The 27,348-nt window shown below is 41.0% G+C and overlaps 1 protein-coding gene across 1 annotated transcript; it reads right to left on the bottom strand.

Moving 5' to 3' along the window:
- On the bottom strand, positions 1 to 27,348 carry LOC122232374 (patched domain-containing protein 3-like). Its single transcript, XM_042961554.1, is given in 6 exon segments — positions 1 to 1,505; positions 4,100 to 4,128; positions 4,130 to 4,243; positions 23,377 to 23,442; positions 25,142 to 25,304; positions 27,015 to 27,348. Coding segments are annotated over 6 exon segments (2,211 nt in total).

Raw genomic sequence — 27,348 nt, 5'->3', positions numbered from 1 at the left:
TCAAAAAAAGGTTAAGAATACTGGAATAAAAATTAGGCCATGAGCAGCCCCAAATACCATAACAAGAAACATAATCTTAAAAAATGTCCTGAAGATGTATGCTTTAGCTGCAGATAAAACACACACCCCTATTACTGTTGAAACTGTACTTTGTAACACTGGGTAGCCTAGCAGATACAATGCCTCAATTATTTTTTGGTTTACTGAGGGCTTAGAACGGGAAAAAAATGCGTAAGAAATGTGTGCAGAAAAATCGAAAGAAAACCCTATACAAATGACAAGATTAATCATGGATATGGAATCAAGATTGACATTCCAGAATGCCATGAACCCTGTTACTCCCACAATCACAGAAACAATAGCAAAAGTTACCCACAAGGAACACAGTGGATGAGGAATGAACAATAAGGAAACAATGAACATAGCTTAGGATGCAACAATGACATTTCGAACAGTGTTTTCTAATATTGCGGCGTACTGATCAAAATATATGAATGCCGGGTTGTACACCATTAGGGGAATTTCACACTTTTCGGCTATGCTTCATAACTGGAATAACATCATCTTCTTATTGGTTGAAGAAGAAACGCTGATGGTCTGAATGAAGCCCCGGGAAGCAATGATTTCATGTGAAGATGAAATATTAATATCACACATAAAAAGTGGAAAATTTGTTAAAAAACTGGGCAAACTCTTTATAAAAGTATTCTTATCATTTACATCTTGCCCGCTATTTTCCATATATTGCACATACTCTCGTAACCAAAACTCTGTAACATTTTTATCTACATAGTCACTGTTTTCCAAATCTGCCAGACATTTTTCCAGTTTTTGCCTAGCATCTTTATCCCAGTAGTCAAGAGTTTCAGTAACAATAACCATAACCCTGGGGCCATAATCCGAAAAATAGTCTTCTTCTACATTAAAAAATGGTGTGATGTAGGAATCGTCACTTGCCAAATTTCGAAGGTCTAACCCTTCCTGCACTTGGAAACACCCATATATACTACTAATGATGTACAAAATGTATAGAAGCACTACAAAAAACTTGGACTCAGTGCTTGTGAGAAAAGGGCCTAAATAGTCTCTGAAGAACAAATTCATTGGATGGACATCAGTTTCTTGTTCATCTGGGAGAGAATCACATGGGACACAGTAGGACTTTTTAAATGAAGAACACTTTTGGTCAGGAGTTTCTGGCTTTTTCAACCAACGTAGACAGACTACTTCTCTTTTACCATCCAGGGCCATAAATGCTCCAAAACAGGTGATGTTATAAAAATAACGAAAGAGCAGGGTTGTTCCTGTATAAGTGCAAAAGTATTGTACGGACCCAAAAAAGGTCATAATCCCTGTATAGAAGGCCAGGACGTTGGTGATAGTGGTGATTATAATGGACACTGCCACTTTGGAATAGACACTGGACAGCCGCTGTTTGATGTTATCCATGAGGCTGGTCTTCTGCCAGGCAGAAATCATTATAAACATGTCATCAACCCCAACACCTGTTAAAAAAACAAAGAAATAATTTGCATACATATTAATATCGATGAAAAATTAAACACGTAAACTCGAACCATCTTCTTTTTCCATCTCTTAGATCTTATTTATCTTGCCTGATCTGTGCTTTGATACTACCACTTTGTCACTTTCTCTGGTTGCTTCTGAATCCACAACAGAATCCACCCCTTCCTCTGTAATAACTCTGTGCTTTATTCATACTCTTATTATTTGTACATAGCACAGGATACTCTACTCCTACTCTTCATTTAGGGTGTTGTAATGGTGAGTCAGGAAACATGTTGTAGGTGTTAGTCGAAGCAGGATTAGCATTGTATCTTTGACTACTGGATGACTTGAAAGACCATTTTCTCTCATAAACCATCTTAATGAATGCACAAACACAGGAAGCCAACATTCTGTTGCTTAAAATATAAACTGGACTTATCTATTCTACAGTTGGCATCTAACCAGCAGTGTTTGCACCTCTCTCAAGATTTCTACTAGAGTTGACTCTACTTTCACTCATGTATACCTTTGTTCCCCTGTATATTGATGCAAACTCAAAAAATAAGTAAGGAAATAAACTGCAATAAAATGCTGATCTAATTTCAATTTGGGGGGATCTTGTGCATGGGTTACATGGGAGGGTACTGGGAATTGCAACTTTGCCTCTGATGTTTTATAGGTATGATCAAGAAGATAGAAGAATCTGTATTGACACAAGTCTAAACATTCTGTCATAAACTGCATCCTGACATCCCATGGCTTACCAGCTTTGAGGATTTCACTTGGGCTCAGCAGCACAAAAGGGAAGAATCAGAAGTACTAGGGACCAAGAATGAACTCTTGATATGTATTAGGTATTGAAAAACTAGTTTTATGATTTATAGAAACTTATTCAGAAATTTTCCTTGAACATTTCTTGCTTGAGTTGCTTAAATCTCTCTCTCTCTCTCTCACACACACACACACACACACACACACACTCCTATGTACACTATGTACACACGGACTATTCAGTGCTGGTTTATATTGAATCAATTATATACACTTTAGCTATAGTTGTTTATGGCTGTGGGGAATACTGAGTGGCTAAGCGCGGGTGTGTACTAGGTAGGTGTGTCCTGAAGAGTTAGAGTAAATAAGTTGACATCCAGCAAACAGCTTTTCCACTGTCTCCCCATGGAAACCAAATACTATTCCTTCCAAGTTCCTTACTTTCTAAAATGTAGAATGGATAAAGAAGATGTGGTTTATATATACAGTGGAATACTACTTGGCAAGGAGAACAGATGAAATCTGGCCATTTGCAGCAACGTGGATGGAACTAGAGGGTATTATGCGAAGTGAAGTAAATCAGGGAGAGAAGGACAGATACCATACGTTTTCACTCATATGTGGATCCTGAGTAACTTCACAGAAGACCACGGGGGAGGGGGGAGGGGGAAAAAAGTTACAGAGAGGGAGGGAGGCAAACCATAAGAGACTCTTAAATACTGAGAACAAACTGAAGGTTGATGGGGGGTGGGCAGAGAGGAAAGCGGGTGATGGGCATTGAGGAGAGCACCTGTTGGAATGAGCACGGGGTGTTGTATGGAAACCAATTTGACAATAAATTATATTTAACAAAAAATAAATAATTGGTGTCTCTTTAAATTAAAAAAATAAAATATCATATAAACACCTTTGTTTTTCATGCTTATTGTCAAATAAATTCTGGAAGTACAAGAAAATGCAGAGAAAAAGTGTAAACAACAGTAATTCCACCCTGCATTTTTATGTATATCCATCCAGAATTTGCTCTATACAAAGATGCACATATAACTGTATCTCTCGATTTCAAACACCTGGTTTCAATACCAGTATTTTTCATTTAACATTATATATCTACCTCCTTTTGAAGACTGGATATGATTCAAAAGTATTAATATGCTGTGTTTGAGTTGACCAATCCCATGTTGATATGGAATTAGGTTTTCAAAACTCTTCCGTTCTAAATAATGCTGAAGTGAACATACTCGTTCTGCTCTTTGAGTACTTGTCTAATTGTTAAGACAAATTTCTAAAAATGGAATTGCTAAGCCAAAGATATTTGCTGTGTGATGTTTAACTCTTTTGATTTGCTGCAAAATTGGATTTAAAAAAGTGTGTAACAATTTATAATTTTCTCCCAGCAGAATGAGTATTCATTTATATACAACCTTCCTCATATCTTCAATCTTGCTAATATTTATTAATTTAATAAGAAGACAAGGTATCTCACTTTTGGTTTAATTTGCATCCATTCATTAATTGAGAAGTCAAATTATTTTTTCCCTCTACTTCCAGTGAGGGACGTGTGTGTGTGTGTGTTTGTGTGTATGTGTGAACTGCCTGTTCATGTCTCTTGTCTGTGTTTTTCCACTTGGGGTACTAGATTTTTCTGCCTCCAAACACACACACTTCAATTTGATTTTCTTCTCTCCTGTCACCTCATTTTGGATCTGTGGAGCCACCTGAATATAATTATTTTGCTTAATCTAACATAAATTCTTTCCCTTATCTACCCCATGCCCCCACATACACAATGTGTAGCTTCACATTTGGTTTTACTCACCTAGAATAAGAAATGGTGAATTTGCAACTAATCACAAATGGCACCCCAATGTACAACATCAGGCCAAAGCCGCTCACCACTGCCAAGGCAGCAGAAATCACTCCCAAGGTTGCAGCCCACATTTTGTTTCGTACACAGTCACACCTGTACATTTGGAGGGAAAAATCATGGAATTTGTGGTGGTAGCTTCCACACTGAAATTCCATCAGTTTATAACATTCTCTACTTGGACATCTGTTCAGAAAGCTCTTGGGCAATAATTCCCATACCTGTCTGCTGAAGACCTTTAATTCCCAGGCACTGTCCCAGACCAAGTGGGAAAAAGGGTGGAGGGAACAGAAAAGCTGTGAATCAGTACTTTTACCAAACTTCCTGAGCAATTCTTCTGCAGCTGGGCAAGCACAAATTCACTCACCACCAGTTCAGAGCCATAAAGATATGCCAAAAACTTCAGATGGTTAATTACACCCTGATCTTCAAAGGGTGTCAATGGAATACAACAGCAAAGGGAGGGCAAGCTCTACCAGGGAAAGTATCCATATTCAGCGCTCTTTTCACCCACCCTTGACTCCAAGTAGCCATAGATGCAATTCTAAACAGCTCTTGAATTTCAAAACCAGTTCAATATGTATTGTGATTAAGAAAATGTATGAAAGTCTCCTCCTAAAACGTTTTCAGGATTCTTGTCTACTGGTGAAGAGGGCTCTAGGAAAGTTGCTACTAATTACAAAATAACTAGAAATGTAGTCCATTAAAAAAAAAGTTTATTTATGGGGTGCCTGGGTGGCTCAGTCAAACAACTGACTTTGGCTCAGGTCATAATCTCATGGTTTGTGGGTTTGAGCCCCATGTTCAGCTCTGTGCTGATGGTTTGGAGCTGGGAGCCTGCTTTGGACTTGTTGTCTCCCCTCTCTCTGCCCCCACCCATTCATTCTCTCTCTCTCTCTCTCTCTCTCTCTTTCTCTCTCTCTCAAAAATAAATAAATATTTAAAAAATGTTAAGTTTACTTATTTATTTTTGAGAGAGAGCACAAGTGGGGGAGAGGCAGAGAGAGAGAGAGAGAGAGAGAGAGACTACCAAGCAGGCTCCACACTACCAGTGCAGAGCCTGATGTGGGGCTTGAACCCACAAACAATGAGATCATGACCTGAGCCAAAGTCAGACAGTTAACCATCTGAGCCACCCAGGCGCCCCTCTAGTCCATTTTTAATAACACAGCCTGTGCCTTTTTCTTTGCTGGACCAACAAAAATGGGAATATATAGGCAGCATTTTAAAGTATGGATTCAGCACTTTACCTACCCAATAACCACAATATTAAATTTGAAAATATTGACAACCACCTCTGGTTTTATATTTTGCTTTTTTGTTAACTGCTTCAAAACAAATGACTGATACTTGTCTCTAGATATTTTTAGGAGGAGAGAGAAACTAAGTTTGGATGGAAGACTAGGAGAGTCAACTATGGAAATAGAAGCACTGATTCTAACACAGCAACATGACCATGACCTTTAGGCAAGACAACAGTAAAATAGCTAAACTTTCTTATTCTGCAAAAAAATTTCTACACCATGGTTTTATTTATTTATTTTTTTCAACATACCAGTGCTATGAGTTAAACTCAGGGCCCCAAACCAACCACATGTGCAAAATTCCAGAGCAAAAGTAAAATTCCTTGTTAGAATAAAATTTGATTATAATGAGTACTTTCTTAAAACAACAATGTTGGTTTATAGCAGTTTGAAATAAGAAAGTAACAAAGATGAACTTTGAAATCAGAAAGATGAATGAGTTACATATGACATTCCCTCTTAAAAGTTTCTGAATTTTTTGGTATAAAATTTTCAGATGATGTAAAGGAGGGAGTGAAGTATATTATTGCCTATAGTGACTTTATCTTGACTACGTGCTGAGTTGACTTTGTCTAAATGATCTTTACTTTAATGTGCAATAGACAATGGAAGGAAAGATTTTAAGATGGAACACTGTAGGAGTTTGGTGAATACACTTGCAGATATTCTGGTCTCCAAGAAAGTTTTTTTTTTTTTTTAAATTCATTTCTCTTGAGAGAGAGAGGCTGACAGAGAGAGACAGAGAGAGAGAATGGCAAGCAGGCTCCACACTGTCAGCGCAGAACACGAAGTGGGGCTAAAACCCATGAACCACGAGATCATGACCTGAGCTGAAGCCTAGAGCCAAGACGCTTAGCTGACAGAGCCACCCAGGCACCCCTGAGAAGGATTTTGTTTTAAGCAGTTTATCAGAATGACCTAGGGAAGTCTTAGAACTTTAGATCTCCTGGAACCTGGCTATGCAGATCCTGATTCAGTAGGTTGGTAGGGAAGCTGCAGAATCTTTATGTCTAAAACCTTCCCCATATGACTCCAGTGCAGGCAGCAAGATGGCCAACCTTCTGAATTTTTTATTTACCTGACAGGGAAGGGCTAAATTAGAACTTATTGTTCTTAGACAACAATCTATATGTTTGGTAAGAGATCCACATCTTCCTTCAAAGGTAATGATGTTTCTCATAAGTAAACAACAGTTTACAGTGTATTTGAGAAGGGAAAGATTTTCAAGCTTGTTTCAGAAACGGATCTAATATTTGGTGTAAATGTTGTCATGTCCAAAATGTGAGACAATTTTGAAGGAGACAAGAAGATCAATATACCACTACTTGCTGTAGAATGAGGTTCAGGCTAGAGCATATACTTGAAAAAGTTTGTTCATATGACTTCACAATCAGACAAGAAATACGGAACCCTAAAATAGGTGCAAATAAGGGTTCTGTGTGAGGTAAATGCATATGTGCAAGGATAACCTTCATATGTAAGTGTAAATGAGTCAGGCAGGATGGGCAATGTCTTAGGGACTGTCTAGGAGGCTGTTGTCCAGACCAGAGATAAGAGATTCTCAGTGATAACAGAGAGATAGGAGTGGGAGATGTTCTAGGAATTTACAAACACACTCAAAGGAGATTTGGTTTTATTTTAAAGCCTAGAAAAGGCATGTATTGAAGCATCGTGGCAGCAGCTGTGCCTTAAGGATTTCCCTCCTCCCTTTCTTTTTCTCCTTGGACATGCTCCAACTAAGCAAGATGGGAAACGGGAAGAGAAGGGATAGAAGAGGGCTAGCGAACCAACAGAATGGGGGAAGATATTTGCAAATGACATATAACATAAAGGCTTATTATCCAAAATCTATGAAGAACTTACCAAAATCAACACCTGAAATAATCCAGTGAAGAAATAGCCAGAAGACACGATTAGACCAAAGAAGGCATCCAGATGGCCAACAGACACATGAAAAGATACTCAACGTCACTCAACATCAGGGAAATACAAATTAAAACCACAGTGAGATACCACCTCACACCAGAGTGGCTAAAATTAACAACTCAGGAAACAACAGATGTTGGCAAGGATGTGGAGAAATGGGAACACTCTTGCACTGTGGTGGGAATGCAAACCCTCTTGCACTGTGGGTGGGAATGCACAGTTGGTGCAGCTGCTCTGGAAAACAATGTATCCAAAGGATACAGGAGTGCTGATTCATGGGGGCACACGAACCCCCATGTTTATAGCAGTGCTACCAACAATAGCCAAAATACAGAAAGAGCCCAAATGTCCATCAACTGATGAATGGATAAAGAAGATGTGGTTTATGGGGCTCCTGGGTGGCTCAGTCGGTTAAGCGACCGACTTCAGCTCAGGTCATGATCTCCCAGTCCGTGAGTTGGAGCCCTGCGTTGGGCTCTGTGCTGACAGCTCAGAGCCTGCAGCCTGTTTCAGATTCTGTGTCTCCCTCTCTCTGACCCTCCCCCGTTCATGCTCTGTCTCTCTCTGTCTCAAAAATAAATAAATAAACGTTAAAAATTACCAAAAAAAGATGTGGTTTATATATACAATGGAACACTACTTGGAAATGAGAAAGAATGAAATATTGCCATTTGCAACTACGTGGATGGAACTAGAGGGTGTTATGCTAAGCAAAATTAGTCAGAGAAAGACAAATATCATGTGACTTCACTCATATGAGGACTTTAATATACAAAACAGATGAACATAAGGGAAGGGAAACAAAAATAATACAAAAACAGGGAGAGGGACAAAACATAAGAGACTCTTAAATATGGAGAGCAAACAGAGGGTTACTGTTGTAGGAGGAGTTGTGGGAGGGGGATGGGCTAAATGGGTAAGGGCATTAAAGAATCTACTTCTGAAATCATTGTTGCACTATATGCTAACTAACTTGGATGTAAATTTTAAAAAATAAATTAAATTTTAAAAATTTAAAAAAGAAGATGTGGTTTATATATACAATGGAATACTACTTGGCAATGAGAAAGAATGAAATCTTGCCATTTGCAACAACGTGGATAGAACTGGAGGGTATTATGCTAAGTGAAATAAGTCAGTCAGAGAAAGACAGGTATCATATGTTTTCACTCATATGTCGAATCTGAGAAACTTAACAGAAGTCCATGAGGGAAGGGAAGGGTAAAAAATCATTTCAAACAGAGAGGGAGGCAAACCATAAGAGACTCTTAAATACAGAAAACTGAGGCTTGATTTGGGGGGGTGAGGTGAGGGGAAAATTGGTAATGGGCATTGAGGAGGGCACTTGTTGGGATGAGCACTGGGTGTTATATGTCAGCGAAGAATCATGGGAATCTACCCTGAAACCAAGAGCACACTGTGTCCTCTGTATGTCAGCTAACTTGACAATAAATTATATTCAGGAAAAAAAAAAGAAGAAGAGAACTGGTAAGCTCCTTTCTCCCCATTAAGGGCTATCCCATGCAGCATGCTCTAGCAAAGGGTGCTGGAGCCCACCTTAACTTTAAATCAAGTTACCAATTTTGTTTATTACATGGACCTGGACATGGACATTTTAACTCTGACTGGAGGATTTGGTCCTACCTGCTAATGACCACAAAAGTCACATAGCCTGTCTGAGTTTTCATGGGGCAGAGGAAGATCTTACTCTTACCCACAAACTTAAAGGGAACAAAGGGAGACAAAAATAAAGTTGCATTATGTTTATACCTCATGAGTCCTATATGTTTCATATGCTGGTTACATAAACATAAAGTCTTCAAAGACAATAAATATAAATCATTTTCTAGGGGTGTCTGGCTGGCTCAGTCGGTTAAGCATCCAACTCTTGGTTTTGGCTCAGGTCATGATCTCCTGGTTTGCTACAGTATCCTGCATATGTTCTGAACTCAACAGGTTTATTGATATTAGTTGTTAAAGATTGTTAGAAGCACTAATACCTAAGTGGCTTTTTAAAATGAAATTTAGATTGCCTGAAAGTGGTTTGCTACACTAGCTTACTAGAATGCATGAGAAAAGAGAGCTAAATATTTTGGTGTGTCACATGTTTAGAGAGTAGATGACAATAGAAAAGTATCAAGAGACAGCGTGCAGGATGTGAAAGAGCTGAGTCAGAGCAGGATAGTAGTCTTGGCTCTGCCTTGAACCAGTTGTCTAGATGTTGAGAAAGTCCTTTAACTTCACTGTTTTCAGAGCGATAATACATTTTTCTTACAGCTCTAAAATTTCATGATCTGCTGAGCAGAATGTAGTAAATACGATCCTAGCCTTATTTTTAGGAAAAATGAGTTTCTCTTAACTGGCTTTATTTGTTTTCATTTATTGTGTGTGTAGATTTATTTTTGTTTCCTTTTTTTTCAAATGTTAAATAATTTCATACTTAGAGAAAGCTTATAAAAATAGTACAAGAATTTTTGCATACCCCAAACATTAATATTTATGCTTTAAACGTATGCTGTATCATTCTTCCTTTACATACACATACCAGTATTCTTGGGTTTTTTTTGTTTCGTTTTTTTTTTTGTTTTTTTAATTGAGACTAAAACTGGAGACATGATTAACCTCTAAATACTTTGGTGTGTATTTCCTAAATGAAGATGGATACAATTCTACTCTATGTGGACAGATTTCATTAATTGTCTCCCTAATGTCTTATTTAGGAAAAAAAAAAGAAAAAACTATGTTTTGTTTCTGGTCCAGGATCCAGTCCAGGAACACACACAATTTCTCTCCAGTCATTCTCTCCAGTCTTTCTTTGTCTTTCATGGCTTTTACATTTTTGGAGTTCTTACAAGTCAGTTACATTGTAGAACATCCTTCAATTGCATTTGTCTAGAGTATCCTCATGGTTAGATTCAGGTTATGCCTTTTTGACAGGAATTCTTCAAAGTGTTTCTCAGAGCGTGGTGGATATGTGTACCAATCCTGTGATGGGTTTTAGGTTACTTAAAGTGGCATATGCCAAATTTCTCTACTATGAAGTGTCATTCTGTCATTCTAAATATGGTGGTTATCAAACAGTGATTTTTCAAATCCCATCATTCCATCTACATTTCTTATTTACAATTCTGTAAGGAGGAGGTCTCTTTTATGTTTCTTTCTACCAATATGTACTCACGGTGCCTCTAAATGTTTAGTCAGTTATACCAAGCATTACTTAGCTTTTGTGTGGCATATTAACATTTACCGATTTACTTTTATGTGTGTGAAAAGGAGTCATTTAAAACACTAGTAATTTAGGGACACCTGGGTGGCTTAGTCGGTTAAGCATCGAGCCTTGGCTCAGGTCATGACCTCATGGTTCGTGAGTTCGAGCCCCGCGTCAGGCTCTGTGCTGACAGCTCAGAGCCTGGAGCCTGCTTCAGATTCTGTGTCTCCCTCTCTCTGTGCCCCTCCCTGGCTCACGCTCTGTCTCTCACTCTCTCTCAAAAATAAAATAAAAACATTAAAAAAAAATTTAAAACACTAGTAACTTAAAATCCATTTTAATTTGGCTTTTATATATTACTTGTTCCTTTAAAAAATTGGTAGTAAAACTTCATTTCACTCAGAACATGCCTAACAATGGATAGTGAGGAGAAGGGTAGTAACTGGCAGGAAAATAAATTTGCCTAGAGTTAAAATTTTACTAAGGGAATGATCCATATATAATATAAAGCCATCTGTCCTCATTTCAAACGCAATTGGAATCTGGGGAGTCTGATAAATTATCAGACCAAAACCAAAGTTTTTCTGGTCAGGAACTGGAGTCACTATGGCCTTCTTCATGAACCTCTTACCAATAGCTTATCCAAAAAACCCCCAACCTCCTTTAAAGATGAATGAACAAAAGGATTTCAGCTGAAGTTGTCCTTCCTATTAAAAAGACTTTTTCTGTTTTAAAAACAAATACTGAGATTGTGGCATACTGATGAGTATATACATAATTTGTTCCCCAGATGGGCCCTAGGTCTTGAAAAGTATCTTTTACATTTAGGTATCAGATTATTTTCTGCCTTAGGTTATAACTAACATACACATGAGTTTTTAAAATAAAAGCAATTAGCCCATTTGCTATAATGACCTGGTAAAAATTAGTGCATTGTGGAAAATTAGTATCTTACCAATAAAATAGTAAGGAAAGCATACTTTTATCTTTCAGTAACGTGGTGAGACATTCAAGTTTTTGTCTTGTATAAAATATCCTTTTAACATATTTGTTAGATTTTGAGTCTGAGGATGGTACAATAAAGTTGGCGTTTTCTTTTTTTCCTTTCTGGCAGTCGGCCAGAGTAACAACAAAGAGAGGGAAAAACTAAAACACATACGCTGTATTCCACTAAACTAGAAGAGAGCTAAAAACCCTAGGCCACAAAATAGGCGGAATGTCTGCCAAAAGCAGCGAGAATAAGCAGGCTGCATGTGGGAAGTGGAGCGAGGATACCACAGCTATAGAGCTCGGAACCAGCAAGAGATGCTTCACGAAACCGAGAGGCCCACCCTGAGATGCAAAACCAAAATCCCTTGTTTGCAAAAGCAACATGGGCTTTTAAAGCTGATGGCAGGAGTTTCCCTGTACCTGGTTTGATTCTAAGAAGTTGGGGAGATGAAGCCAAACAGGTGTTTTTTTGTTTTTTGGGTTTTTTTTGGCATTTTTCTGTCTCTGTAGCAGTGGGGAAGAGATGTCTTTGCATCCTGAAAACCTCAGGGCTGCTTGTCTCCAGTGGCTGTTGAGAATTAAAAAAAAAAAAAAAAGATTCTCATGGAAAACCCTGAATCAAGACAAAGTTTTTCTGGTCAGGAACTGGAGTCACTATGGCCTTCTTCATGAACCTCTTACCAATAGCTTATCCAAAAAACCCCCAACCTCCTTTAAAGATGAATGAACAAAAGGATTTCAGCTGAAGGCCACTCCTACCTTTCCAGAATCAAAAAGGAAGAAAGTAGCAGAAAAACCAAGGACGGATAAAACATACTCAACAGAAAAAATACTTCTGTAAGGGAGTTGAAAATCATGTCCAACCATTTTGTTAATTTAGAACACTTTTTGGAAGTATTTAGCACTGAGAGCACAAAGCAGTGATAGAAGAGGTCAGGGAGGAGATAGTGTAGCCACATGAGAAAATTCAATGTAAGCTGATTGAGCAGAAAGAAAAATAAGGTAAGAAAATAAAACCATCGCTGCAATGAAGGTGAAATTAGAAGGATCACAAGGGACAGTAGAGACTGGAAAACAAAATAAAGGACAGGGAAGCTAGAAATGGAAAAAGTGGGTGGCATTTATCAAAGTGAATACAAATCTTAAAACACATTAGAGAAAATGATGTGGAAAGCAGAAAAGGAGATTCAGCATATGTGTATTTGAATCTTAGAAGAAGAAATAGAATGAGGCAACAGATACAAAGGTATAACCCAAGGTAATTATTTCTGACATAAAAATAAATACACACACACACAATTGTAAGAATATACTGAACAGGTTTTTTGTTTGCTACGTAGCGGTGTTTGAAAGAAAAAGGCATAAAGTTTCTTTTTCTGCTGTGGTGAGGCCATATGATGGTACTTAATTGCCTGCATAAATAGAACTAATTGAAATGTAAGCATCGGTTAGATCTTGTAGAAATTAGTTACACTAATTTCATATAATTTGATTACATGGGCAAAATTTGCTTCATGTTAAAGTTTTTATTTTTATTTTTAATTTTTTTAAGTTTTTGTGTTTTAATTTACTCTGTTTTAGGTGACTTACCTTTGAGTCGAAAAAGTGCTTTAAGGAAAAAATTAAGGGAAAGGTCAGCTATCTGTTTATTCAACGAAGTTTCTTGGTATAATTAAAAATTGGCCTCTGGTTTTTTCATTAAGTTTTATTTTAATTCCAGTAATAGCAACATCCAGTGTTATATTAGTTTAAGTTGTACAATATAGTGATTCACCAACTCCATGTTCACCCCGTGCTCATCACGACAAGGGCACTCTTTGATCCCCATCACCTCTTTCAACCCTCCCACCACTCACCTCCTCTCTGGGAACCATCTGTTCTCTGCAGTTAAGAGCCTGTTTCTTGGTTTGTCTCTCCCTTTTTTTTCTCCCTTTGCTCATTCATTATTTCTTAAGTGCTACATGAGTAAAATCATATGGTATTTGTCTTTCCCTGACTTTCCTTAACATACTACTCTAAGGCTCCATCCAGGTCATTGCAAATGGCAAGATTTCATTGTTTTATGGTTGAGTAATATTCCAGTGTGTGTGTGTGTGTGTGTGTGTGTGTTTGTGTATCGATATACATACACACACACACACACACATACATACATACATATAGGACTTCTTCGTTCACTATTTGTCCATGGACGCTTGTGCTGGCTATTGGAAATAATGCTGCAATAAACACAGGGGTGTGTGTGTCCCATGGAATTCGTGTTTTTGTAATTCTTTTGGGTAGTATCCAGGAGTGCAATTACTGGATCATAGGAGAGTTCTGTTTGTAATTTTTTGAGGAACCTCCATACTGTTTTCCACAGGGTCCGCACCCATTTCCATTTCCACCAACAGTGCAAGAGGTTTCCTCTGTCTCCACATCCTCGCAAACACTTGCTTCTTGTGTCTTGGAGTTTAGCCATTCTGACAGGTGTGATGTGGTATCTCGTTGTAGTTTTGGGGAGGATCTTTTCAGGTGTCTCTTGACCATCTATATTTTGTTTGTGGAAAAATGTCTGGTTATGTCTTCTGCTCATTTTTAAACTGGGCTTTTATGGAGGGGGAGGGATGCTGACTTGTATCCATATTTTACACATTGTGGATACTAACCCTTTACTGGATTTGCAAAACATTTGCAAATGTGTTCTCCCATCCCAGAGGTTGCCTTTTAGTTTTGACGGTTTCCTTCACTGTGCAAAAGCTTTGTAGTTTGATGTAGTCCCCATAGTTTATTCTTGCTTCATTTCCCTTGGCTCAGGAGACATAACTAGTAAAATGTTGCTACAGCCAAAGTCAGAGAAATGACGGCCTGTGCTCTCTTCATGGATTTTTTTTTATGGTTTCAGGTCTCACACTTAGGTCTTAAATCATTTTGAGTTTATTTCTGTCTATGGTAAAGAAATTGGTCCAGGTTCATTCTTTGGCATGTGGCTTGTCCAGTTTTCCCAACACCATTTGGTGAAGAGACTGCCTTTTCCCCACTGGATAGTCTTTCCTGTTTGTGGAAGATTAACTGCCCATACAGTTGTGGATTTCTTTCTGGGTTTTTGGTTCTATTCCATTGAGCTATGTGGCTATTTTTCACGCCAGTACCCACCATACTGATGGGATTACTACAGCTTTGGAATAAAACTTGAAATCTGAGATTGTGATCCCTCCAGTTTTCCTCTTTTGCAATATTGCTTTGGCCATTCAAGGTCTTTTGTGGTTCTATACAACGGTTAGGATTGTTTGTATAGCTCTGTGACAAATGCTATTGGTATGTTGACAGGGATTGCATTACATCGGTAGATTCCTTTGGGCAGTGTACACACTTTAAAAATACATATTCTTCCCATCTATGAGCATCGGAAGTCTTTCTCTTTCCGTCACCTTCCATTTCTTTGATCAGTGTTTTACGGTTTCCAGAGTACAAGTCTTTCAAAATTTGGACCCTGTTTTAAAACAGCTTTCAGTTCGCTATTTTGCCTCCACCTCTCCTAACCTGTGAAATCTCCAGGAAAGACCCAGTCTGAGTTTCCGTAACCAAGTGTGACAGGCAGGGAATTCTCTGAAATGGTTGAAAATTAAATGTATAAAAGTTACCACAATGACTTCTCACCTCACATCTGTCAGAATGGCTCAGTTTCAACACACAGGAAACAACAAGGGTTGCTCAGGGTGTGGAGAAAAACAACCCTTGTGCACTGTTCATGGGATGTAAATTGGTATCGCCACAGCGAAAGCCAGTATAGACGGGCCTCAACAAATAAAAAAAATACAAATACCATAGGATCCAGTAATTCCACTACTGGGTATTTATTTACCCAAGGGAAATGGAAATACTAATTTGAAAAGATATATGCAACCCTATCTTTATTATAGCATTATTGACAATAGACAAGATATGGAAGCAACCCAAGTGTCCACCAATACATGAACACACCACACACACACACACACACACACACACGCGCGCGCACACACACACACACGATGGAATATTACGCAGCTATAAACCAGAATGAGAACTTGCCATCTGCAATATCATGGATATACCTAGACGGTATGAGGCTAAGTGAGATAAGTCAGAGAAACACAAATCCTATGTGATTTCACTTCTATGTAGAATCAAAACAAGGGAACAAATGAACAAACAGAGAAAAAGCAGAAACAGACCCATAAATGCAGAGAATTGACTGTTGCCCGAAGGGAGGGGAGTTGGGTGGATGGACAAAATGGGTGAAGCGGAGAGGGAAGTTCAGGGTTCCAGTCACAGAATGAATAAATCACAAGGCTCAAAGGTATAGCATAGGGAATCTAGTCAGTGATATCGTAATAGCATTATACATTAACAGATGGAAGCTACCCTTAAGGCGAGCATGGTGGAAAATCCAGAGTTGTTGCATCACCTATTACATTATGTGTCCGGTAGACCTCCGTTTAAGTAAATATACCAAAGTGAAGGTTTCTATGTTATGAGTGGAAGTACCAACTAGAGATTAAAAGATTAAAAGTTCCCAAGGTCAACTTTGTTCCTACACTGGTCTTGCTTTATTTAGGTCCATAATAACTAGCAAGACCTTCCAAGCCTTCAGGGGCATTCAGCTACCCAAGGAGAGAGACTGCGATCAAAATGGTCCTGGTAGTTGTGCCTCTATTTCTCTATACACGGCCTGAATATTTTCTTCCCCATGAGCTCCCACTCCTACATCACTCTTCGGCACGGTTCAGTGCCATTCTCCAACCTTTCAATTCTTTAGCCTAGGAAGGCACAGACTCCTACAACAAGGATGGGCTCAAATGACCGAGGGTAGGAGACATGTCCTGCTCCTGGAGAACAAGTTAATTGGGAGTCTCAGTCATCCACACAGTCACCTCAACTTAGGCATGTTATCACCTATCCAGATGAAGCTCCCTTACTGATTTGACAAGTCAGTCCTCCCCCTGCCCAGCCCTACAGGTACATGGGAAGGGCATCACAGATTTAGGAACAGAGGTGGAGTGAGGAGACAGCTTGCCTTGGGCCATACATCTCTGTAGTTCAGAATCTTCACCCCCCACCCCCAATTCCTTGAGAGGATCTAAGCCATCCTCCCTAAGTGGGGGCGGAAGTAGATGATATCCTATTTCTCTTTGCTGTAAACAGACTCTTCCCAGCTGCTCAAATGATTTTCAATCTCTCTCAACAGAAAATCTGAAGTATGCTCACACCTTCAATGAAACCAACAGACACAAAAGCAGAAACCTGGTCAGGACCCTCTTGAACTCCCTATTTGAATATGCCTTTCTAAACAACTCCCCTAATCCTGGGTCCTTCATTCCTGTCATTCACCTTTATCTCACTTGGCATAAACCCCCATATTCTGACATCTTTTCTAAAACTCTTATTCCTATCCAGCTCAGTGTTGTTCTTCTTGAAACCTGGTCTCCTCTGCTAATTCGATTCTTACCCTCCTTCATTGTATTCATTAGACCCGCTCCCCAGCTTTCTACTATTAAAACATTTGCCTGCAATGTGAAGACAAAATACAAAGAAAGGAAAGAAAGAAAGAAAGAAAGAAAGAAAGAAAGAAAGAAAGAAAGATAGGAGGGAGGGAGGGAGGGAGGGAGGGAGGGAAAGAAAGGAAGGAAGGAAGGAAGGAAGGAAGGAAAGAAAGAAAGAGAAGAACCCGAATTTAAATCACATTTCTGTCACTTATCATATCCAAATAGGTCACTTCAATCTCTTTTGAGTTTCAAATTCTCCATGTAAACAACCATTGGGCAAGGAGGTTAAACATAGTTTGAAGTACCAGAGGGTATTTTGATGAATTAATCTCTGAGGTTCCCTCAATCTTGAGATTCTAAGTGCTTTTGATTTGGCCTCTGGAAAAATGGAGAGTACTTAGATGGCATAAGTGGAAAAATTAATGGTAAAAAAAGAAATACCAAGAAAACCAGAGAAGAAAGTAAAAAGGCAAAAACACAGTACAGAAAAGTCATGGGAAAAAACATCTCCAAAAAGGGAAAAAGCTTCCTAGAACAAGTCAAGGGTACTGGCCCAAAGGGAAACCAGACTGGGAACTTAGGCAACAGAGAATCAAAGAGCAATATCCTCCAAATAAAGGCTGAATTTAATTAACGAAACATGGTCTACAACTAGATATCCTTCCCTTACAGAAAACTGATTTGTCTCAAGAAGAGGGATATCACCACATCTAAGGAGATGCCTGGCTAGAACTTATTATGTAAAAGCCGTGACACCATGGCCATAGCTGACATCCACCCTAAAATCTCTGATGGTAAAAACAAGGAACTAGTTACCACTGCACTAATTACTTTTGTTAGCACTAGTGTTCAAACATATAAGGGCAAATGCTTGGACTAACCTGGTTTCTTAAGAAAACCCTAAATTAGAGTTCCGACATCATTACCTTTGACATTCTGAGTTGATCTGCCCTAGGATCTGTGTCTTCATCTCAGTGCTGCTGAGGAACCAGAGAATGGATGTGGAAGCTACACAGGCTGATGGGCAAACCCCCGGGTCAGCTACTCATTAACTGTGGAATCATGGGTCGAGTAATCAACCTCCCTGAAACACAGCTGCCAAAGTAATAAAAAGTAGGCTATAATAACATAGCTACTTTGCAAGCTATGCAATGACTGTATAACTAAACAGATGTTCTGCATAGGATATAGTGTCTCGTCCAGGGTAGAACACTCAACAAATGCTTTTGTTGTCTGCGTTCCCTGAGGAAACACATAATTTTCAGTTCATTCATTTCATTCCCTTTCCTTTCATTTTCCGTTTCCTTTCATTTCATTCCTTTATATTTTGAGAGTGAGTACACACAGAAAGAGGGAAAGATACCCCGAGGAGGCTGTCAGTGCATAACCCGACGTTGGGCTTGAACTCACAAACCTGAGTTGAAATCAAGTGTCACACCCTTAACCGACTGAGCCACCCAGGTGCCCCAACAAATGTCATTTTTACAAATCCATAAAAATCCTATCTGGTTATAGAGTCTTCTTCAGCATTCTTATCTGCTCCTAAAGAAGAAAGCAAAATACATGTTAAATCAACAATCGAAATATATAGGAAATTACAAGTGTACGGCTAATGATTTGTTAAAAAGTATTCCTTTGGGACCACACCTGGAAACCACACTACACTGAATGGTAACTATGCCATTGGTAGGCTTAAAACACTAAGAAATCTTACCCTCTCCTCTATATTGACCAAAAGCAAGAATAGGTTTTATCGGAATTTGACACCTACAGGTGAACTGATGTTTACAATGACCATCACTGACCGACTCTATGACGCTGGAGGAAAATGGTATCGTTAGGAGAATGATTATCCTAAGCTGACAATGTGAAACTGAAACTAGCATGATTTTTCTGGACTTCCACTACTAGAGGAGTTAAAAGAGAGTATGTTTATTTTTGCTGTAACACGACAGAACTTCCCCAGTTCTTTAGTACAGACTGTTCAGTTTTAGGACGAAACACCCCCTCACAAAGTGTGCTCTATAGCTGTTGTACTTTGCAGCATGGCCAAACCGTGTCAAATAGACTCTCCCTGGCCTTATTTCCAATGGGAAGTTAAGGAAGAAGGATTTGGCATTCCAGTTTGATAAAGTTCTAACCTCTTGAGACTGTCTCCTTCCATTGCTAGAGAGTCTATCTAGACCCACCAGACATCACAGAGGAGGACGATCCCAATGTGAGTGCTATGTAGTGGTTCATGATGTCATTTTTCTCAACCCTCCCCATTAGGTGACACATATCTAGAGAAATTATGCTTTTTTTCATGGAAGGCATATATCATCAGATCCTCTACTGATGAGCAACAAAACAAAATAAAGGGCAAAGAATATCTTGAATGCCTACATTCAATTACGGGGATTTTTAATTTTCTAAACATTCAAAGATATCCACTGTATAATTCTAACTATATGACACTCTGGAGAGAGCAAGACTATGGAGGTAAGCGTTGGGGTGAATGTAGGGATAAAGGGGCACAGCACAGAGGACTTTTAAGGCAGTGAACTCTTTGACACGATACCACAAAGGTGGATTCACATCATTACACATTTGTTAAAACTCATAGGATGTATAACACCAAGGCTGAACACTAATGCAAATTAGAGACTTTGCCTGAAAATGATGAGTTAGTGTCCGTATAAAATGCACCACTGTTGTCAGGGTGCCTGGGTGGCTCAGTTGGTTCAGCGTCCAAGTCTGGATCTGAGCTCAGGTCATGATCTCACAGTTCATGGGATCAAGTCCTGCATCAGGCTCTGTGCTGACAGCACAGGATTCTTTCTCCCCTCTCTCTCTTCCCCTTTGCTGCTCACACACGTGCATGCTCTGTCGCTCAAAACTAAAGGAACTGAAAAATATATACTACTAAAAATGGACCACTGTCATGCAAGATGTTGACAACAGGGGAGGCTAGGTGTGTACGGGAGCATGGTATGGCATATGGAGACTCTCTGTACTTTCTATTATATTTTCCTGTGAACTTAACACTGCTGTAACAATAAGGCTCATTAAATGTAAAAAACAACAACAACAAAACACGGTATCCCTTGAAGTTACTCTTGCCATATATTAACGCATGATACAGTCACCTTGAAAATTAAGATAGAGATCAAAGTAACACAATAGGGGTACTGTCTCCCATATGGAAGCATATGAAAAACATAAAGCAAAATACAAAAATACAACAGTTATTTGTATACTTAGGAAAGAAAACAATTGGTGAATAGGATCAAATATCTTCTAAACAGGGACTCAGCACTATAGGAATCAAACCTGGGTTTTCCATATAATTAAGAGATTTTATTCTAATTTTAAATCAAAAATCATTATGTTGATTGTATCTAAGAATCATAAGGAAAACTTAATCCCATCAAAGAAGATTATAATGACCTAATATTGCCCTAGTCTTTTTTGTACAAATACCTACTTCATATGCATGATGAAACTGAAACCAGTACCATCATAACCGTCATATTACTTGCTAGTAAAATAAAATTTTAAGACACCACCAAATATTAAGTCAGGGCTATAATTCCTATGCAGAACAGGTTTCATCCAGCAGGCCAAAGATGGCTACCCTCAGAACATCCTACTTGAATGACTGGCCCTTGGTTGTTCCCTGGGATCGTGGATTTAAGGAGGGTTCCCACCATTCCCTACCTGGTCAAGAGTGGCTCACTGTGCCTAAGTGCTGGTAAAATCAATGTGCTTAAGGCCGTACACTTGATTTCCTTCTGGAAACCTGGAACTTTGGAACATGCTAAGGAGAAGATGCCTATGTGATTAGCATTTGATGAAAACCTTGGGCACGGAGTATCCATAAGCCTCGTACTGGCAGACAACATTTCACTTGCGCTGTCCTAATTTCGTGCTGGAGGAATTAAGCACATCCTGCTAACTCCATAGAGAAAGAATTCCTGGAAGCCTGCGCTTGGTCTCCTCTGGACTTCACCCCATGCACCTTTTCTCTGTGCTGATTAGCCTTTCTAGCCTGTCCCCATACCAAACCACAGGCATGAGTGCAACTATATGCTGAGTCCTGTGAGCTCTTCTAGTGAATAATCAAATCTGGGTGTCGTTGGGGTGCCTCTAACACAACTACGTTATATGAAATTGTTATTATTTGTGTTGATATCTTACACGTGGTTACAGTCAGAAGGTTATGTCACAGAATACCTTTCCTGGAAACTCTTTTTCTTGGTATTTGGCTGGAAAATTCCTACATTCCTATATATCCATTTGAAGAAAGGTTTGAAAGCAATAGATGAAATCATGATGTCAGAAAGTGTGAAACAAGCAACAATCCTATTTTACCAGAAAAAAAAAGAGAATCCTGGTGACTGCCACTATGTTCTACCATATAAAAGTTCCTCTCAAATATGAAAAATCTGTTAATTTTCTCCAACTCACTAGGACTTAGTTCATTTTTCTGGCCAATAGGAATCAAGAAGTAACAGGGATTGTTCTAGAAAAAACAGAACTATCAGACCCAGTATAAAAACATACTACTGATTACAGGTTTTTTTTTGTTTGTTTCTTTTCCTTAATTTCTTAGAAAATTAAAAATATAGTTCACCTGTTAAAGGCACTTACTGCCAAAATAATCAAAAAGTCATAATTACTGTGTCTTCATTCCTGCTGCTCTCCTCTGTTCATCTGATAAAGTCCTACTCATTCTTCATGTCCAATTTAAATGCCGGCACACAACCTGGAAACCTCTGAATCTTCTGAGAGTTCTCTCTCACCCCCTAACTTTTTATATTCAGGAATCACAAATTCGTATTAACTATACTGTTTCTGTCTCTGCTTTATCTTTCCCCTGCCACTGCCCTAGTCAAACACAAGTTCTTAACTGATGATTTTCGCAGGGAAAAAAAAACACCAAATATTAATGTTATTTCTTAAGTGAATAGAAAAAAATTTCAGCAAAACAAATGAGAAAGACACAAGGCCCAGAAAAAAAATTAATGGAATAATTTGAACCCCCTGACGTTTTCAATCTACACAGCTGAAAGTTTCACAATGGACTAATACCAGGCTAAGAAAACAAGAGCTTCCTTTGCCTCCCAGTCTCTTTATGTGGTTTCCTATAACCTATCCTCCATATGAGGGTTCAGCAAACTACAGCCACAGGCCAAATCCAACCTGCCATCTGGTTCTGTAAGTAATGTTTTATTGGGGCCTAGTCCCATGTCTTCACTTACATATTGCTATGGCTGCTTTCACACTACAAGGGCAGAGCTGAGAGACCACATCACCTAAAATATTCACTGGCTCTTTAGGAAAAAGGCTTGGTGATCTGTATTTTATGCCATAACCAGAGTGTCCTAACTCAAATCTAATCTTCTTAGTCTTCTGCTTCAAATTCTCCAAAATCCCTGCATTAAATACTGCTGCCTCCCTCCCTAAGAGCCATTCCATATTCTTCATTCTTGCTAGAGAATCACAACTTTATTTGGACATTACTGTCTCCATACACAAAGAAGGTGGCCTCACCCTGGCTTCAAAAAGAGAAAGGATTATTCTAAGCTAATCACAGTACCTGATTTCCCAGGGACCAGTTTAGGAGTGAGTATATGATGTAACCTAGTCTTTAAAATGCTAGAGGAAGTCTACTGCAAGACTCTTCCTAGTGAAAAGAAACACCTAAAGAAAAGCAGTCCTTCCCACCCACTGGATGTTGCCATGTGAGAATATGATACCTGGAGCAGTTGCTAATTAGCCACCCCGGAAAGGAGAAATAAAAACACCACCAACTCCAAAACTGAACAAGAGACGACTGGGATCCTGATGACATCACCAAACCATCAAAATTTTTCTGGTTCCTACTGTTTTCGTCACTGTTAGAAGTCACCTATTATTTGCCGCCAAAAGCATTCTACCGAAGAAACTTCCCAAGGCCTATCGGGTAAGATCTACTCCTCTCTATAGCACTGACAAACTTCCATAAGCTTGTCTTACGTAGGTATTCACCTCATTCCCAACCATTCCCATAGCACACGTTTTCTACCAGCAAAACCCAACTGCTCATAAATCCTGCTAAGTTCACTCATACACCTTCGCCTCTGCACTGCTGTGTATTCAGCCAAACACGTAATCGTGATAGTTTACAAACATTGTCAAACATACAAATGTTGGTCCTGCCAAACATTGTCATTCTGCCTCTCTACCTGGCAAACTGAACCACTCACCCTGCATGCTTACTGTAGATTCTACCCAGTCTTTGAAAACTCTGATTCTTCACCATGAACTTACTGTAACTGGAACAAATGCCAGTACAAAGTAACAATGATAATTATAAGCTCCACGAGACTCTGGCACCTAGTAAGCACGAAAGGGAGTAATACAAATGACAGGGATAACAACAAACTCCTGGGGCACAGAGACTGGTTTTTGAATGTTTGTATTCTACAACAACAGGATAACACTTAGTAGCTAAAAGGCACTTAAGAGTGACTTGTGAAGTGAACAAATGGGCGTGAATAAAAATGCTTCCTTTGAAAATTATTTTTAAAAACCACAGAAACTTTTCTGTTTCAAAAACCGCAGGGACAGCTCTATTCTGTTACGAGCACCTTCATGATCCAAACGCTGTCTGCTCGATCTTTGCCTTTCCTGTAACTTCCAAAACTAACCTACAGAAGGTCTTTGGTAACAGTCTACCAAGTTAAAGCTTTCTTCCTACTTTTCAGATTGTACAGTGCACTAGTGTCTGGCTTTGGCTCAGGTCATCATCTCACAGTTTGTGGGTTTGAGCCCCACATCGGGCTCTGTGCTGACAGCTTAGTGCCTGGAGCCTGCTTCGAATTCTGGGTCTCTCTCTCTGCTCCTCCCTCGCTCATGCTCTGTCTCTCTTTCTCCTTCAAAAATAAAGAAAAACATTAAAAATATTTTTTAAATAGAAAAAATAAAAACCACTGACAAGCCAACAGTTCCAGAAAGAAGGGTGGGAGGTGTCTCTGGGCAAGGCTGTGACAGGCAGGGATGTGGCTCCTCTGAACCCAGAAAATGGGGAGAAGGAAGAGTTGACTTGACTCCTGGATTTCTAGGCAAAGAGCTTCCCTATGCCACTCCACTGGAGCCTGGCTCTCTGATACTGGGGGGAGATGCTCCCCAAAGAGGTGGGCAGAGAAAGGGAAGGAGAGAGGAAGTCGGCTTTAGTGGGACAGGGGCTTGTCGCCATGCCCTCAGGGGTCACCCGTGCTGAACAAAGGGCTCACAGACAGAAGACCTGAACTTGTCCTTTACTGGTTCTGTGCCCTTGGGACATCATTTATTCTCTCTGGGCCAGTTTTCACATCCGTGTGATGGAAATCATGGCACCACACGTGCTGACATTGCAGTGCTGTGTAGATGTGGATGGACACATTTGGGTTATGACAGGTAAAAGCCTGGCTCTGATGTCATACAGACCTGGGGGTGAAGACCCTGGCTCCACACCCGTTGGCTGTGTGCTCTTGAGCAACTCACGCCTCCCCTCCAAGCTCGGGTTCTCTGTGTGTAAAGTGGGACCATCGCACTCTCCTCAGAAAGTTACCTGTACACACAGGGTACGGCACAGAGTAGCCCCCAGGAAATGGAAGTTCTGATTCCTGAAACGATGTGCCCCACGAAATACAGAATTCAGAATCAGCCACCAACTCACTACTGTAAGCTGTGCCTTCTGACTGCAGATCCAGAGTCAATGGGCGCTAGAGGCCTTTTGCCCAAATTTGCAAGGTTCTGTCCCTGCCCCCCTGAGGCACCAAGTGGGATGCCACACAGGTCCCTCTGATCAGGCGATGGCCTTGGCCTCATGTCTGGCAGAAAGCTCATTCGATGCCCCAAACTCGGCTGCTCCCAGGAGAGAGGATGCAGGCCCACACCTCTGGTCACCAGGGGCAAAGTATACCCACCCCACCACCCCAGTCCCCCACCCCGCAGCCAATAATCCAAACTAGACTGATATGGGTGGGATCTCCAAGGACTCTCCTTCTCCACATGTGGAAACTGAGTCCTCGAGAGGGGAAAGGACTTGTACAGGGTATCGAGGGAGCTGCTGGCAGAGCTGGGACCAGGGTCCCAGCTGGAGCCCTGCCCAGAGGCAGATGCCTTGTTCACACATTCTTCTGCCTGTGGCCCCCCACTCCCAGTTGAACAGCCAACCATTTCCTTGAAAACACAGCCATTCCAGTTGCAAACATCTGCAGAGCACATATTACAGCTAGGTTGGTTAAACAATGAACAAAGAGTCTGCAGGTTTTTAACCTGAAGGCATTTGGGGGAGGTGCTAGAGACACCCTCCCCTAACACAGTCATCAGAATACTGTAGGTCTGTATGTTTTGTTGGAAGGTGGTCTATCTACATAGAGCTTTCTTCAGGTCCCCACAGGGCCTCTAAGAGGGCTAAACTGAAAACATCTGGGCCTTTCTGAGGAATTCCACACATCCCACCTTATTGAGAAATGCTAGAATGAGGGGTGCCTGGGTGGCTCAGTCGGTTAAGCGTCCGACTGTAGCTCAGGTCATGATCTCACGGTCTGTGAGTTCCAGCCTCGCGTTGGGCTCTGTGCTGACGTCTCAGTGCCTGGACCCTGCTTCAGATTCTATGTCTGCCTCTCTCTCCGACCCTCCCCCATTCGTGCTCTGTCCCTCTCTGTCTCAAAACTAAATAAACGTTAAAACAAAAAAAAAAAGAAATGCTAGAATGTACAGTCAGCCCTGGAGCTGATTCTTTCAACAACGTGAGACATGCCACACCTAGAGACCTATACGTAGACATATGCCCGAGCTTTCTGAGCAGGCAGGGGCAGCAACAGGTCCAGGCTTCAAGCCTGTCCTTTGGTGGCTGTCTGCCACCAGGCGGGGAGGGGCTTCTTGGTGCTCAGTGCTGACACCACATGTGGACACCCTCAACACACATACACAGGCACAGATATGAGGCCAGCCCCCAAGGTCTGAGGGCATTTGTGGTCTCAGGCTGAGGACTCAAGATACAGGGGTGAGGCAGCTCAGCAGTGACGGGGTCCCAGGATGTGAAGTGACATAAGGAAGGCGATAGACACACATACAATCACACATACATGGTCACAGCCTCACCAATGTACACAGAGACTCATGCATCACACAGATACACCTCATACTCACGAAAACACATAAACACACAGACCCATGTACACGCAATAAGAAGATATACTTGGATATCTCCAGACCGATGCACAGACATGCTCAGAGGCACTCACAGCCACATGTCCTCGCCCACATAGGCGTGTGCATGCTTTACACACATGCACACACACATTCCAAGCATCTAAACGCTCCCCGGGAACCAACCACTATGGATTCTCCCCTCTGCGGGCAGTCCAGGGCTAGAAAGGCTGGACTGGGTTCCCAGTTGGCCCCAAGGAGAGGGAAGGGGCAGAGGGACAGTTGAACCTTGCTTGCTCCTCACTCTACTGCATGTGGGGGCAGGGTAGGGGGTAAGGGAAACCCACCTGCCAGAACAGCAGGGGACAAGCCCACAAATGGAGTCACCCACTTGCCAGGGGCTTTCAGGGATGGGGGGCGGGGGGAGTCTCTTGGCTCCTGGGGGTGGCTCCAAGCACTGAGAATTTGCGGGAAAGGGGAGATCTGGGACGAGGGGCATTTTTCCACAGTGAACCTTTCCCCCCTTCCGAAGTCTGGTCTTCCTTCTGCAGCTCCATTCAGCCCTCCACCACCCAATACACCCAGTCAGCACCCCCAGGCGCTTGCCTCACCTTCCTGAGATGCAACCACCGGCTCCTCCACAAGAGGAGGTCCTACCCAGACATATCCAGGGGTGCCCCACACCCAGGGGGCCCTCCCGCTGCACCCGCCCCTCACACAGCATAAAAAAATCCAGAGTCCCCCTATACTCCAACCCCCAAACTCACCCGCCTCCAGTTCCACGGGAGGTAAATACCAAGCTAGGTGAGCCCCAAACTGGAAATGGCCGTCCCCGCCGCCGCCACCGGCCACCTCTCCTTTGGAGACCCTTCCCCGGGTGCTTGAAAGCCCCCTCCCACAGGATCGTGACCCCGCCCCCACCTCCAGCACCCACCTCCTTCTGGACGGTGCGCAGCAGCCTCTTTCGAGTGTCTGCCTCTGTGGGAAGACACGAGGGGGCAGCCGGTCAGCCAAGCACTGGGGGCGGGGGCCCGGGGCTGCCCTCCCGCCGCTCCCGCGGCTGCGCCGGCTTAGCCGAGGTGCTAGAGGCCATGGCCGCAT

The sequence above is a fragment of the Panthera tigris genome, chromosome D3, assembly GCF_018350195.1.
Source record: "Panthera tigris isolate Pti1 chromosome D3, P.tigris_Pti1_mat1.1, whole genome shotgun sequence".
Lineage (NCBI taxonomy): Eukaryota > Metazoa > Chordata > Mammalia > Carnivora > Felidae > Panthera > Panthera tigris.
The sequence above is the reverse complement of the archived record's forward strand: the minus strand, read 5'-3'. Positions and strand labels throughout refer to the sequence as shown.